This window comes from Ruditapes philippinarum, unplaced genomic scaffold (assembly GCF_026571515.1).
Source record: "Ruditapes philippinarum isolate M1 unplaced genomic scaffold, ASM2657151v2 ctg614_1_1_1_1, whole genome shotgun sequence".
Classification (NCBI taxonomy): domain Eukaryota; kingdom Metazoa; phylum Mollusca; class Bivalvia; order Venerida; family Veneridae; genus Ruditapes; species Ruditapes philippinarum.
Genome location: NW_026855959.1, coordinates 208,740 through 222,609, shown reverse-complemented (window position 1 = coordinate 222,609; position 13,870 = coordinate 208,740). Strand labels below are relative to the sequence as shown.

The window sequence follows — 13,870 nt, the reverse complement described above, 5'->3', positions numbered from 1 at the left end:
ATTTTATATTTCAGGAAATCTTCATTTTCTATGGGCTGAGAAGACAGACAATGGTTACATCTATGGGTGTACTACAGTCAACATGGTTTCACTCATAGAAGTTAGTAATACACAGACAATCCGACTTACTGTGAATGATGGTAATTAAATGTTTTTGGTACATTATTTATTGTGCATGATGGTAATTAAATGTTTTTGGTACATTATTTATTGTATGTGATAGTAATTGTTAAATGCTCTACAGCAAGTTTATGATCGTTATTGATTTAATGCCCTATTAATGGTGTATGATGGTAGTTAAATTTTTATACTCCGCTAACTCTGCATATAGTCGCTGTCCGTTTTTGTCAGGAGCATAAACTGAAAACCCATGGACATAATTTGTTTAAACTGCACAAAGTGGTAAAGGGCATTGTAGTGGAATGCAGTGCCAAAGAACCATGACTCTGTTTCGTCAAGTTTTTGAATAATCTCCCCTTTTAGAAATATCTTGTCTGGAGCATAACCTAAAAGCTCTTGTAGATAATTTGATTAAACTGCACACAGTGGTAGAGGTCTTTGAGGTGAAAGCAGTGCCGAGGAACTATAACTCTATTTTGCCCTGTTTTTGAATTATCTTTCCTCTTAGAGAAATCTTGTCCGTTGCATAACCTGAAAGCCCTTTGGAGATAATTTGTTAAAACTGCATAGAGTAGTTAAGAATATTATCGGTAATCATTCACTTTACATATTAATTTGTTTACTAAAATAAAATGTGCCCACTTTATGACTTTGCAAGTAAGTTCTTGCCTAGCACATGCCCCTTTGGTTTCTGCTTTTGGAAGCATTTGTCGCTTTTAACCATTGCCTTGTTTACTGTAGGTGTATTTAAATTTCACTTTTGAATATTTGAATAGGTTTATGGTAGTTATTGACTTTATACTACCTGATGGGGTGTCTGTTGCAGAGTGGCGAATGTCGTTTACATCAAACCACTTGCCCCACACCGACAACTGTTGGTTTGTATCCTGACAGGGACTTTAGATTTTTTCCAGCTAGCTTACATAATGTCAGTGGTTGTTAGTGCCTGAAATAATGCATAGAGGGGTGCCTGAGCTCTTCTTCCACCAGTATAGCTGGAATATGACCTGTACTGTGCTGGTACAATGTAAAACCCTACAGAAAAATATGTATGATTTTTACACAAGGCCTAAAATAAAGTATTATTTGTTTCCTTTCCTGCTGTCTGCCGACAAAAATCACTGCTATCCAAAAACATTTAGCTCCAAACAAAAAGAAAACTTGTTTGTAAACATTGAAGCAGTCTGTTAATAAAACTTTCTTATAAATCTGTCTTATATTTTTGTGTCACCTCTGCGGAGTAGTGGCGACATATAGGGATCACTTCTCCGTAGTCTGTCTGTCTTTCAGTCTGTTCGCACTACCGAATAGGAATAGGGGGCCATTTCACTGTAAACAAAACAAAAGAGAACAATAGAGTTCATTCTGTAACAATAGAGTGTGGGGCCATTGGCCTTCTATAAAACAAACAAAAATAACAAAAGAAATAGTCCCAAAGTCCATTTCGGCTGGACATCTGTCCATCTGTCCGTTCATCACAAAACTATTCCTCATAAACTACTGGTGCAATTTTATTCAAACGTTACAGGAATGATCAGTACTAAGTGTAGTTGTGTGTATCGGCAGCATTTTCTGGTACAATGAGTTTTGTCAGACTTATGGCCCTTTAATATCTTTTATTTTAAAATTGTCCAGACCATTCCTCTTATACCAATAATGCAATTTCAATGAATCTTTAAAGGAATGACTGGTAGGTCAAATACTTGTGCAAAATACAAAAAAAAATACATTAAAATAAAAAGGATGTATTTTTTGTTGATAACTACTTAGAAACTGCTGGTGCAATTTCATAAAGAAATGATCAATACCATGTGTAGTTGTGCATCTCATCAACATTTTTATGTCCCGAAGGGCGACATATTTATATCGCCTCGTCTGTCTGTCCGTCCGTCTGTGCGTCCCCACTTTATTCGTGTCTGGACTGTAACTTTGTCATAAATTTGGGATTTTGAAATACCTTGGCAAAAATGTCTACCACATCAAAACAATGTGTCGCGTTCAAGAACCATTGCCCTACTTTAAAGGTCAATGTCAGACTTATATTATGAAGTTTCACATGATCACAATTAGAGTAAATAGGTACACACATTCATGTCCGGACTTAACTTTGTCATGCATCGAATGATTTCAAAATAACTAGGCATTAATGTCTACAGCACCAAGGCAATGTGTTGCGTTAAAGAATTATGTCCCTACCTCAAAGGTTAAGGTCACACTACCATTTTGAAGTTTCAAATTATCACAATTGGAGTTAATAGGTACACACAATTGTGTCCGGGCTGTAACTTTGTCATGCATCAAAGTATTTTAGAACCATTTGGCATAAATGTCTACCACATCAAGACGATGTGTTGTGTTTTAGAATCACGTCCCTACATCAAAGGTTAATGTCACACTAACATTTTGAAGTTTCACTTTATCACAATAAGAGTTTATAAGTATACACATTTGTGTCAGGACTTTTACTTTGTCATGCATCAAAGGATTTTAGAAGAACTTGGCATAAATGTCTACAACATCAAGACGTTGTGTCGTGTCCAATAATCACGTCCCTACCTCAAAGGTCAAGGTCACACTGCCATTTTGAAGTTCACTTTATCACAATTACAGTTTAAAGGTACACACATTTGTGTCCGGACTGTAACTTTGTCATGCGTCGAAGGATTTTAGAAGAACTAGGCATAAATGTTTACCACATCAACACCACATGTCGAGTTTAAGACCCCTGTCCTTAACTTCAAAGTCAAGGTCACACCTATAGTTTGAAGGTACTCATTCTCTCAAGAAGAGTTTGAAGATACATATTAATGTCCGGACTTACTTTGTCATGTATGGAAGGATTTTAAAATAACTTGGCACATATGTGTACCACATCAAGTGGTCACATGTGTCATGGCTAAGGTTCAAGTCCGTCCGTGCGTTACACAACAAACATGTCCATACTGTAACTTTGTCCTGCATTGAGGGATTTTCAAATAACTTGGCACAAATGTCTATCACATGACAATGTTGTGTGGAGTCCAAGAACAACGTCCCTTTTCAAAGGTCAAGGTCACACCACTTATATTTTGAAGGTTCAGACTATCTCAATTAGAGATTAAAGGTACACATATTCGTGTCCGGAACATAACTTTTTCATGCATCGAAGGATTTTAAAATAAATTGGCACGTGTGTTGTGTGTATGACCCATGTCACTACCTCCAAGGTCAATGTCACTCTTTTAAGTTGAAGGTACTTATGCTCATAATAAGAGTTTGAAGGTACACATTAGTTTCCAAACTGTAACATTGTCATGCACTGAAGGATTTTAAAACAACTGGGCATAAATGTCTACCACATCAAGTCGTTTCCAAGACCCATGTCCCAAGGTGGTGTGTTTGCTTTAAATAGCTTTTCATTTTACAACAACAATATCAATATAATTAACCCTTCAGACGTGTTTTGAGGGCTTTTTTGACCCTCCATTTAGGTCTCAAACAGTGAAAAATTACCCTTTTTAGGTCCCAAACACTGTTTTTCGTTTGGGAAATGATGCTAAAAAAGTAATCAATTTTTCGGCGCTGCCCCTATCAAAAAGGTTCATCAGGGGGTTGCCAGAAGCGGGATGTGTTTTGGGGGTTTGAATGCTCTCATCACAAAGAAATTTTGGACTTGTGAGAGGCTTGAAATAACCCCAGGTAGATAATAAGGTAATGTGTAACCAACGCTGAAAAGCTTTTGACTCTATCTTAATCCATTGAGAAGTTGCAGCACTTTCAAATCAATTTTGATGGAAAAAATCAACGCAAAATAGTGATTTTTTTGCAATTTTGAGATGTCCCCTCGTTGCCATGGTAACAGGAATTTAAGACTGAGCATGTCGTTACAAAGGCATTGGTCCAGTCAACATTTGTGCCAAAATAGAGAAAAATAAAACGTTTGATTAGTATTGAAGCATTTTTTATAGTTTCATAGCAGTTTGAACTTGTAACAGGAGGCTTTTCAAAGGGAAAGGGTTAAGCAATTAGTTTCTTTCATTCTCTTTTCATTTCATAATACCTTTCTGCAATGCTTAAGAAACCTTTTTGGGGGCATTCGTAACTTTTAAGTGACAGCACTTGTTTCTTTCTTCTCTTTTTTTATACGAAATAGAGTATGCTGAGAAATCTCCATTTAATCATTTTTGATTTGAGTAATGTATTTAGTGTATAATGCTTAATGTTTTACAGGTGAACTGGGTGATCGTCAGCCAGAGTTGAAATATCATGAAGATGTACAGGTGCTTGCCGGGGATGATGCTGAACTTATGTGTATATTTACATACTATTCTATCGTTGGGTATGTTATTTGTGGTACACCATACTACCTGTCCAATTACCAACGCCACACTAAACTTCACCATTCTACAACCGGTTTTGTTTGTGATCTGCTTGCCCTACTTCTTGCGTGAATTACTTGTATACTAAAACTACTTGCTCTGACTTACTCAACTTTGCTGTCTTGTTTGTGAGCCTGTTACCCATTTCTGCCCTTCATCCACCTATCCTATTTAAAAGCCCTTCTCCCTGTTGACTGGCCAACGGCAATGTTTGACCATCCCTAGTTGTGCACGTCATTGGCATATTCCGCTTCGCTGCACAAAATGGACTCCAGAGCTAAAAATAGAAATTTTTTGTTCGGCCTTTACCGGTCAAACTATTGGTGGGAAAACCAATCTTTACAGACCATCCCTAGTTGTGCATGTCACCGGCATGTTCCACTTCACTGCACAAAATGGCCACCAGAGCTAAGAATAGAAAAAATCTTGCCCGGCCTTCACAGGTCAAACTAAGTCTGGCCTTTCAACCAAATTTTACAGGAGTGACCAATACTATGCCTAGTTGTGTACATCACTGGCACGATGTGCTTTACTGCACAAAATGGTCGCCATAGCTAAATAAAGAAAAATCTTGTCCGGCCTTCAAAGGTCAAACTACTGATGGGACTTATAAACTTTACAGGAGTAATCAGTATCATACTTAGTTGTGCACATCGCAGGCACATTCCGCTTCGCTGCACATTCAAGGTCAACATTGTCTATTTGAGGGTATATGTCGTGTCCGGTCCATAACTTTCTTAATTTTGAAGGGACTTTGTAAATATGTGATACAATTGTTCACAATTTATTGAGACAAAGTGTCATGTGCAACAACTGGTCACCTACCTTCAAGGTCAGGAGTAATCAGTACCTTTCTTAGTTGTGCATGTCACAAGCACTTTCCACTTAATGCACGAAATGGCCACCAGAGCTTAAAATAGAACAATTTTGCTCGGCCTTCACAGGTCAAACTACGGGTAGGATTTCAACCAAACTTTACAAGAGTGATCAGTACCATCCCTAGTTGTGCACATTGCCAGCATGTTCCGCTTCGCAGCACAAAATGGCCTTAAGAGCTAAAAATAGAAAAATATTGTCTGGCTTGCACAGGCCAAACTATTGGTGGGATTTCAACCAAACTTCCCAGGAGTGATCAGTTCCATCCAAAGTTGCGCAAATTGCAGTCATGTTCCGCTTTGCTGCACAGAATGGCCACCATAACTAAAAATAGAAAAATCTTGTCAGGCTTTCACAGGTCAAGCTACTGGTGGGATTTCAATGAAACTTCACATGAGTGACCATACATTGTTTTGGAAGATATAATTATGTTTTTGTGACAAAAGCACTTCTAGTGCTTGTGATAATGTTACCCACTACTGCCATTTATCCATTCAATCCCATCCAATAAATTGCATACTGCTTTAAATGTTTAAACTCATTTCTTTGTTTTGCTTTCTATCTTGTTTGTGATCTGCACAGTTCTTCTATCCATATCAAACTACCTTCTATTTAGATAACATATCGGGTATTTCACCTTTAAGTTTGAAAAATCTGCATCGATACAACCTTATAAATACAACTTCATTCACAACATAAGAATGCGATTTAACCATAAGTAAGCACAATGATGTCATTTTACAGCATAATAACTTAAATAACACCTAGTTAACATTTTCTAGCATCATTCCAAACACTAGAAAAGATAAGTCTGATATGTAAGAATTTTAATTTCAAAGGGAAAACTAAAAAATAGGTTTTTACATTGGGGTTAAACTTTTCTTTCGATTTTGTAGAGATAAACTGACAATAAATTGGTTTAGAAATGGCGTGAATGTAGGAAAAGGATACACACTCAATTTAGATAATGTTTTGTTACCTGATGATAAACAGAATCAGGAGGGTGAATACATGTGCGAGGCCAAGCTCGGTAGTGGTAGTCCAGTTTATGGAAGAGTTAACCTGAAGATAGTTGGTGAGTCATTACAGTTTGCTCGTTTTATTGTTTCGTTTCAAAATTGGCACAGATGTGGAAAACTAAATTATGTTTGTTTTTCAGAAATTCACAGATTTTTATTTTTGGGAAAAATATTTTTTTCGACACTGACACAGGCTTAATTGTGAATCACATGGTTGTGATAGTAATTTGCTTAATGTGGAAACTTGCCAAAGTATAATTATAATTTTTTAGTAATACTAGTTTCTTTTAATGTAAGATTTAATTATTACACTCATGAGCACCATCTTTGATATCTTCACATGGCTCTGTCACTAATTAGAGTGTATCATAGTAAAATACATTTTTCTATCAAACAAATATAGCTTATAAAATTACATTACTTTAAGGAGCAAACAAGATTTCATTTTTTTTGTTAGAAATAATAAAAAAAATAATAATCATATAGTTATTGCCTTATTTCAAGAGCAATTAAGATATTAAAAATGCTCACATCCCAATATTTTCAATTTTGTTTGTATTCCAGCTCCTCCAATATTTGTAAAGGCCCCAGAAACAAAATCAGTGCCAATTGGAAATGACGCTGTATTCAATTGCGAGGCAACATCACATAATTCGTACAGTGACCCCCCTGTCTGGTTTGTTAATGCTGTACCTCTTATAGGTAAGATATTTATCATTAATCCCTTAACCTGCTCCCCTCCCCACACAACAACACTCTCTTGTGGCTGAGGGGTTGCCTTAAATGGTTGAGGCATCAGAATTGCAGCCATCGTTTATCCCTGCATGATTGTACAAGCCAGAAATAGATGGTTTAGCCATACCATGTTGTGAAGAATTTTATCGTAATGAAACCCCAGTGTGTATAGTCTATGTAATATGTAGGTCTGTTTAAAAAGGAAACATACAGTTAGATCTTTGTAAAAAAACAGTGTGATTTAGCCTAACAAACAAGCTGCTATTGTACAGATCCATGGCCTAGACCTAATGACATGCTAGGCCATTACAATCAACAATTTGAATACCATGTCTTGTCTTTTTAAGCTTCCCAAATAAAAATTCTGAATATTAGATTGGGTTGAAAATTCAGGTTGCCCATACTGTCCTTTTGAATGTTAAGTCTTGTTAAAATTTTATGCTGCTCGGATCCACATTTTGAATTATATATCTTGTTCAAATTTTAGGCTGCCATGTTCGACATTTTGAATGTTCTGAACTTAAAAATGGTAGATCTCAATGTATAAAGGAGGATCTGGTTTGTGACAATGCCCCAGATTGTTCTGATGGAAGTGACGAAAGCAATTGTCCAGGTAGGCTCAATTTTTGTCTTCAAAATTTTGTATCATTTTAAAGCTGCATGTCTCCACAGTAGACGAGTAGAAAAATAAAAAGATAATAAAAAAATAAATAAATTAAAAAAAATAACGACTAAATTAAGAAAAAATTATTGTGTATAAATGAAGTGAAAATATACACTTATATGCAAATAACAACAGACTTTCATTATTATTTGTATTACTATATTTCTACCCCGTTAATAACAGAGGAGGTGATTTTTTTGCTGTAATAAAAATGACATGTTTTTGTGGCTTAAATCATTTAAAAATTTTGCATTGACAAATATTGCTTGACAGCATGAATACTTTTGCCTTTTTAAACATTTTTGTCTCAGATTAAAAAAAAAATCCAAAAAACATGAATCTAGAGGCATGCTGGTTTAAATATTGAGTTTTAAGTCTGTTTATACATCACTGTAAGTAGTAGATATAAGCCGAAAACTGTCCAATATGTAAAATATTGAATTTCATGAGGCGCGTAGCGCCGAAGGGAATTCAATATTTTACTTATTGGTCAGTTTGAGGCTTATATCTTACTTAAATTACTTCTTTTACTATCAAATATCATGTTATCTATCGAAAAATTAGAAATAATGTATTTTTGAGCTAGAAATATACAATATTAATGTTTTAGCAATTATCTTTTTCTTACTTGCAAAACCCTATAGGTAGCCCCTTGAATAACAAAATGTCCGTAGCATGAAATTTTCGTGTTTTGAAATATGACCAATTATGTACATGAACACAATCATACATACACAAAATATACAAGTTACACAAAATGTTGGACTTACACACACAGTATACATGAATTTACATTGGGGATTTTTACAAGGAATAATAAAAATGAAATGTTTTCAAATTTATGTTGAATCTCGGATATTTTAAATGATTGACTGAAACAGTTTATGACTTTTAAGAAGGATTTATACAGACCATTTAGTGTTAAAATGATATTTTTACTTTACTACAACTATCACGGATGTAAAATTTTGGATATTAATGCAACAAAATGATGTTTTCTTATTTTTGAATTGATATTTGTCATACCACAGGAGTCTGGAATCGTTTCTTTATGTAAGCAGTCAAACATAACCGCTTTTGTTTTAAATAGATGAATTTATTTTCTCTATTGTATTTAAAAGCTGACCATTACCCTTATTTAAAAAGTTGACCTAACTGAAACATATCGTACATACAATGAAGCAAATCATGTATGAATGTTTACTTAACGTATACATGTATTTAAAACAGAAAAAAACGGACAATAGACAAGAAATTAATCCCATAAAAATCATATCCTAACTGACGCTCCGCTATCTTTCACTTGGAAAGCGTAAACGTGAAGAGCTTGAAAATCGAAAATCAGTAGGTTTGGAATAATAATTCGTTAAATGAGCCAGAGAACAAACCTAGTATTGTTCTTTTCCTAAAATTGTGTAATTGCGTAATGGGTGAAGGAAAGACATTACATAATTCCTCGTGTTAACTTCTGAGATAAGAGGCTACATTTTACTTTATCGCTTTTTGGTTTTGTTTCTTTTTTTTTAATTTGGAGAATTTTCCACAAAATCCTGTGGTCACACAAGCTTCTTTCAAGAGACTGCACACTGTCTAATATTAATGTGTAACACGATTAATATTAGACTTGCACATTAATATTGGACACCTACCTGTACTGTATTAAAAATACAGTACGGTCAGAACAATGGAATGACGTCATAGTAGTAATTTAACTCTTTAGAAAAAGACAACAAATACACAGAAGCAAAAAAAGGATAAAAAACAAAAATAAACATAAGCAAACAAAAGCAAATAAACTGTAAAGCTTTATTTTAAATAATTTGTAATTTAGAATAAAAGTCTAGTTCAATTACTCAGGTTGTTGTTAAAAAAATATTAAACTGAAAACCAGCTGAGGAACAGTTAAATCAGTACAAATAAATTAGCAGTATTTGAGTTACTTGAATTTAACCAAATAATGTTATGTTCTTACCAATTAAGATACAAGGACAGGACAGACTGACTGTAAATCTGAAGATATTCTGTAATGAGAGGGTTAAAATGATGTGAAACAGCTTTGTTTACTTAAAATTCTCATACCAAAGTGATATTTATTATCAATTCCCACCGAACGTAACAAAGAGAAGTTAATTGCACATAAGCCAATGAGAACTTGCTATTTTGACCTTTTACATAAAAGGTTAGTGTCAATTATTTTATCTATCCTTTAAAATTTACAAAGTTATAGACTGATGATATTAAATTGATTGATTGATGGACTTAGCGTTACTTATTTCCCTATGTCACATTAATGTCAAAATATGGTATAATATAGAAAATAATGAATGTCTGATTTGAAATATGACAGATAAAGTCTATTTATAAAAAAGATAAAGTAGTAAATGAGGCTGAAATGTTATATCAAAATTTTCTTTTGCCACTATTTCAGTAAAAAGCCTTTATACTATGTATATATATATACACAATGCAATGCAAATTCGAAAATGCATCGCTTCATTCTTTTCCCGCTATTTTTATCCGTATTGTTTCAAACTTTACATTTTATTATGGATATACATTATATACATCAGTGGTTCTACTCAGGTGCGCGTTCGTGCCTGAAATAATGCACGGAAGGGCACCTGATGTCTTTCTCCACCAGTAAAGCTTGAACGTCGCAATATGGCCTATACTGTGTCGATGTGACGTAAAACCCAAAGCAAACAAACAATAAGACCAGAACTTGATAAGCAAACCAAAATGCAACTTAGCGTTATATTGGAGGAAACCGAAGTGCATTATAATTAAATCATATCTGTTCAAAGCAAACACGAAACATTTTAATGTAAAACGTTAACTCTCAGGTGAGCGATCCATGACCCTCTGGACCCATTTGTATATTTTTGAATGGCTTGTCTTCAAACTTGAACACAACAATTTTTTAGGATAGACATTTAGTTATAAGATAGACCTTGCCCTTCTTCATAAATGACACTGACTTTCATGGTCAAATTATTGAAATTTTCATTTTTAGCTCACCTAAGCACAAAGTGCTCAGTGGTGATCATTCTGCATCCGTTGTGTGTTCTTCTAAATATGACATCAAACTCTTTGAACAAAAATTCCTCCTATACCAATTGGTAAATATTATTAAAACTAAGCAAGAATTGTGTTTTCATGAAGCCCTTTAAAAATTGTTTAAAGAATTATATTCCATGCTAAATTCAGAGTGCCATGGCATCCGAAAGAAAAAAACTTAGCAAATCTTCTTTTGAAAATCCAAAAGCGCTGGAGCTTACATATTTTGCATGTAACATCTTCTAATGGATGTCTACCAAGTTTGTTAAAAAAAAAGCATAGGGTCAAAATGGTGGTCATTGATTTTTAGCACACTTGAGCTTGGTCAGGGTAAGCTTTTATGATCGTTAAATGTCCGTCCTCCGTCGTCTGTTGACAACCACATTTGTTCATAAACACTCAAGCGGTCACGTTTTTGCCTCGATCGATCATCAAACTTTGTCCTGATGCTTGTCTAGCTAATTGCTCGAATGAGTTCGAACAATGGTCATTTCGGATACAAAAACTAAGTCACAAGAGCAAGAAATAGAAAAATCTTGTTCACATTCAAGTGGCTACTGTTTTGATCAAAATATCCTGAAGATTGGTCTGAAAGATTTTTTTGATGATTTGATGACTCTGTTTTTGTGTCGCCTTGAAAAAAGGGGCTACTTTTGTCGGCGTCGTTTTCGGCGACGTTGTCAGCGTCGGCGTCCCCTTAAGCTTGTCCGGAGCATAAGTCAGTCATTATAAGTCGGATTGACTTCAAACATGGTACGCATGCTTTTTATAATGACCCAAAGTGCAGTGCACAAGAATCGGTACATTGTACTTATTAATTTTTGAGTTATTGCCCTTGGTAATTTTCATACTTTATTTTTGTCCGGGCCATTTCTCCTAAAGTATAAAAGCTACAGACTTGAAACTTCATAGGATGATATATCTTATTAAGAAGAAGTGCAGTGCACAAGAACCGGTACTCTGCATTTCTTTTTTTTAGTTATTGCCCTTTGTTCATTTTCATACTTTATTTTTGCCATGGCCATTTCTCCTAAAGTATAAAAGCTATGGACATGAAACTTCATAGGATGAAAGATCTCAATAAAAAATGTGCAGTGTTCAAGAACCGGTACTCTGCATTTCTTATTTTTTGAGTTATTGTCCTTTGTTAATTTTCATACTTTATTTTTGTCCAGGCCATTTCTTCTTAAGTATAAAAGCTATGGTCTATTAACTTCATAGGATGATAGATCTCATTAAGAAAAAGTGCAATGTTCAGGAACCGTTACTCTGCTTTTCTTATTTTTGAGTTATTACCCTTTATAAATTTTCATACTTTATTTTTGTTCAGGCCATTTCTCATAAATTATAAAAGCTATGAACTATAGGATGATTGATCTTATTGATAAGACGTGCAGTGCACAGAAACTGCTGCACTTTTAATTCTCTTCAGTTATTGCCCTTTGTTAATTTTCATATCATTTTGTCCTGGCTATTTCTCCTTAACTATATTGTTCACAAGGCGACACATCCGACTCGCGGAGTTCTACTTATTTTTAAAAGGTGGAAAACAAATATCGAGAAGGTAATCATTAGGATTTCTAAAAATCTAAAATGACTAATACTCTTCTTGAGAACTTGCCTAAATGAGCAACCGGTGGCAAGTATAAAAAAACTAAAATACACATACATGAAAGTACTGTGGCACGTGAACTAAAAAGGATTTTACACACTATGAACAAGCAGATGGCTGCTGTTGAAAATAGCAATTTGAATTTACTACGGTGAATGTAGGAAAACATATCTTGACCACATTTATTGCTGATTAGCCTAAGCTATCTGTTGTAAGTTGTATTTATCATTTTTTTTATTTTTAATTATGTCCCCAAAATGTTTTGGGAGACATATTGTTTTTGCCTTTGGCGTCCGTCCGTCCCCATTAAGCTTGTCCGGCCTTCACAGGTCGAAATACTAGTGGGATTTCAACCAAAATTTACAGGAGTGATCATTAATATCCCTATCTGTGCATGTTGTCGCCACGTTCCGCTTAGCTGCACAAAATGGCTGCATGAGCTAAGAAAAGAAAACCCTTGTCTGGCCTTCACAGGTCAAACTACTGGTGGGATTTCAAACAAACTTTACAGGAGTGATCAGTCCTATATCTAGTTGTTCAGATCGCCGGCAATCGTCAGTCGTTCTAATAACCGCCAGCCAGTAACTAGGAATTCCTCAGATTTCCTTGGATTTCGTAGGAATTATCCCAGTAAATATTCCTAGGATTACCCAGTACACTCCTGGTAACTTACCAGTGAATAACCAGTAATTTCTGCAAGGGTTAATTTTGATATTGTAATCAATTCTTCCAATTTCAAAGACGGGCAGATCCATTACATAAATTCAGCAGGTTAAGAGTCGTGATTTCTTTTTGTGAGGAAGCTGTTTAGTAAGCTTATAGATTATTGATCGATTTTTGCATTTACATGCGTGAAAATTTTTCAGTTTAATGTTACATTCATTATCATAAAATGTCTGAAATTAACATTATACTCTATATTAGGATCTTGTCGCGAGGGTCATTCCTGGTGTAATGGCAAATGTGAAAGTGCCGATCATGAGTGCAAGGACATTGATTGCGAATATCCAGGATTCCTTTGTAAGACTAAGAATGCTTGCTTGAGAAAAGATCAAGTTTGCAACGGCTATAATGACTGCGCTGATGGGTCTGATGAACATGCTTGCCGTAAGTGTTTTCTTTTACTCTGAAAATTTGTGATGTTGTCCCTAAATGCCAACCAGACTTTAGGCCAGACAATAATATGAGGGTTGTCCTAAAATCCGTGACAGTTCATTTTAAATGCCAAAAGATAATAATTAACACATATAACATATAACCTTATTATTTTACATTACAACAAATCATTTACAAAGTATCTGTTCTATTTACTTAACAATTGTCAGTATTAACGACATTGGTTTCCGACGCATTTTTTGTGTCGCCTTGAAAAAGACGATTTATAGGTGTTACATTTGTCGCCGGCATCGTCCTTGTAGGTGTGTTGTCC

General features: G+C 34.8%; 1 protein-coding gene across 1 annotated transcript in view; it reads left to right on the top strand.

The window, feature by feature from the left end:
* Positions 1–13,870, top strand: part of LOC132744950 (uncharacterized) — a 78,946-nt gene that overhangs the window by 14,311 nt on the left and 50,765 nt on the right. Inside the window, exons 5-10 of the mRNA XM_060733742.1 lie at positions 15–140; positions 4,330–4,438; positions 6,251–6,429; positions 6,938–7,075; positions 7,596–7,721; positions 13,366–13,548. Of these exons, the coding sequence (XP_060589725.1) occupies positions 15–140; positions 4,330–4,438; positions 6,251–6,429; positions 6,938–7,075; positions 7,596–7,721; positions 13,366–13,548 (861 nt within the window). The remainder of the gene's footprint in view (positions 1–14; positions 141–4,329; positions 4,439–6,250; positions 6,430–6,937; positions 7,076–7,595; positions 7,722–13,365; positions 13,549–13,870) is intronic.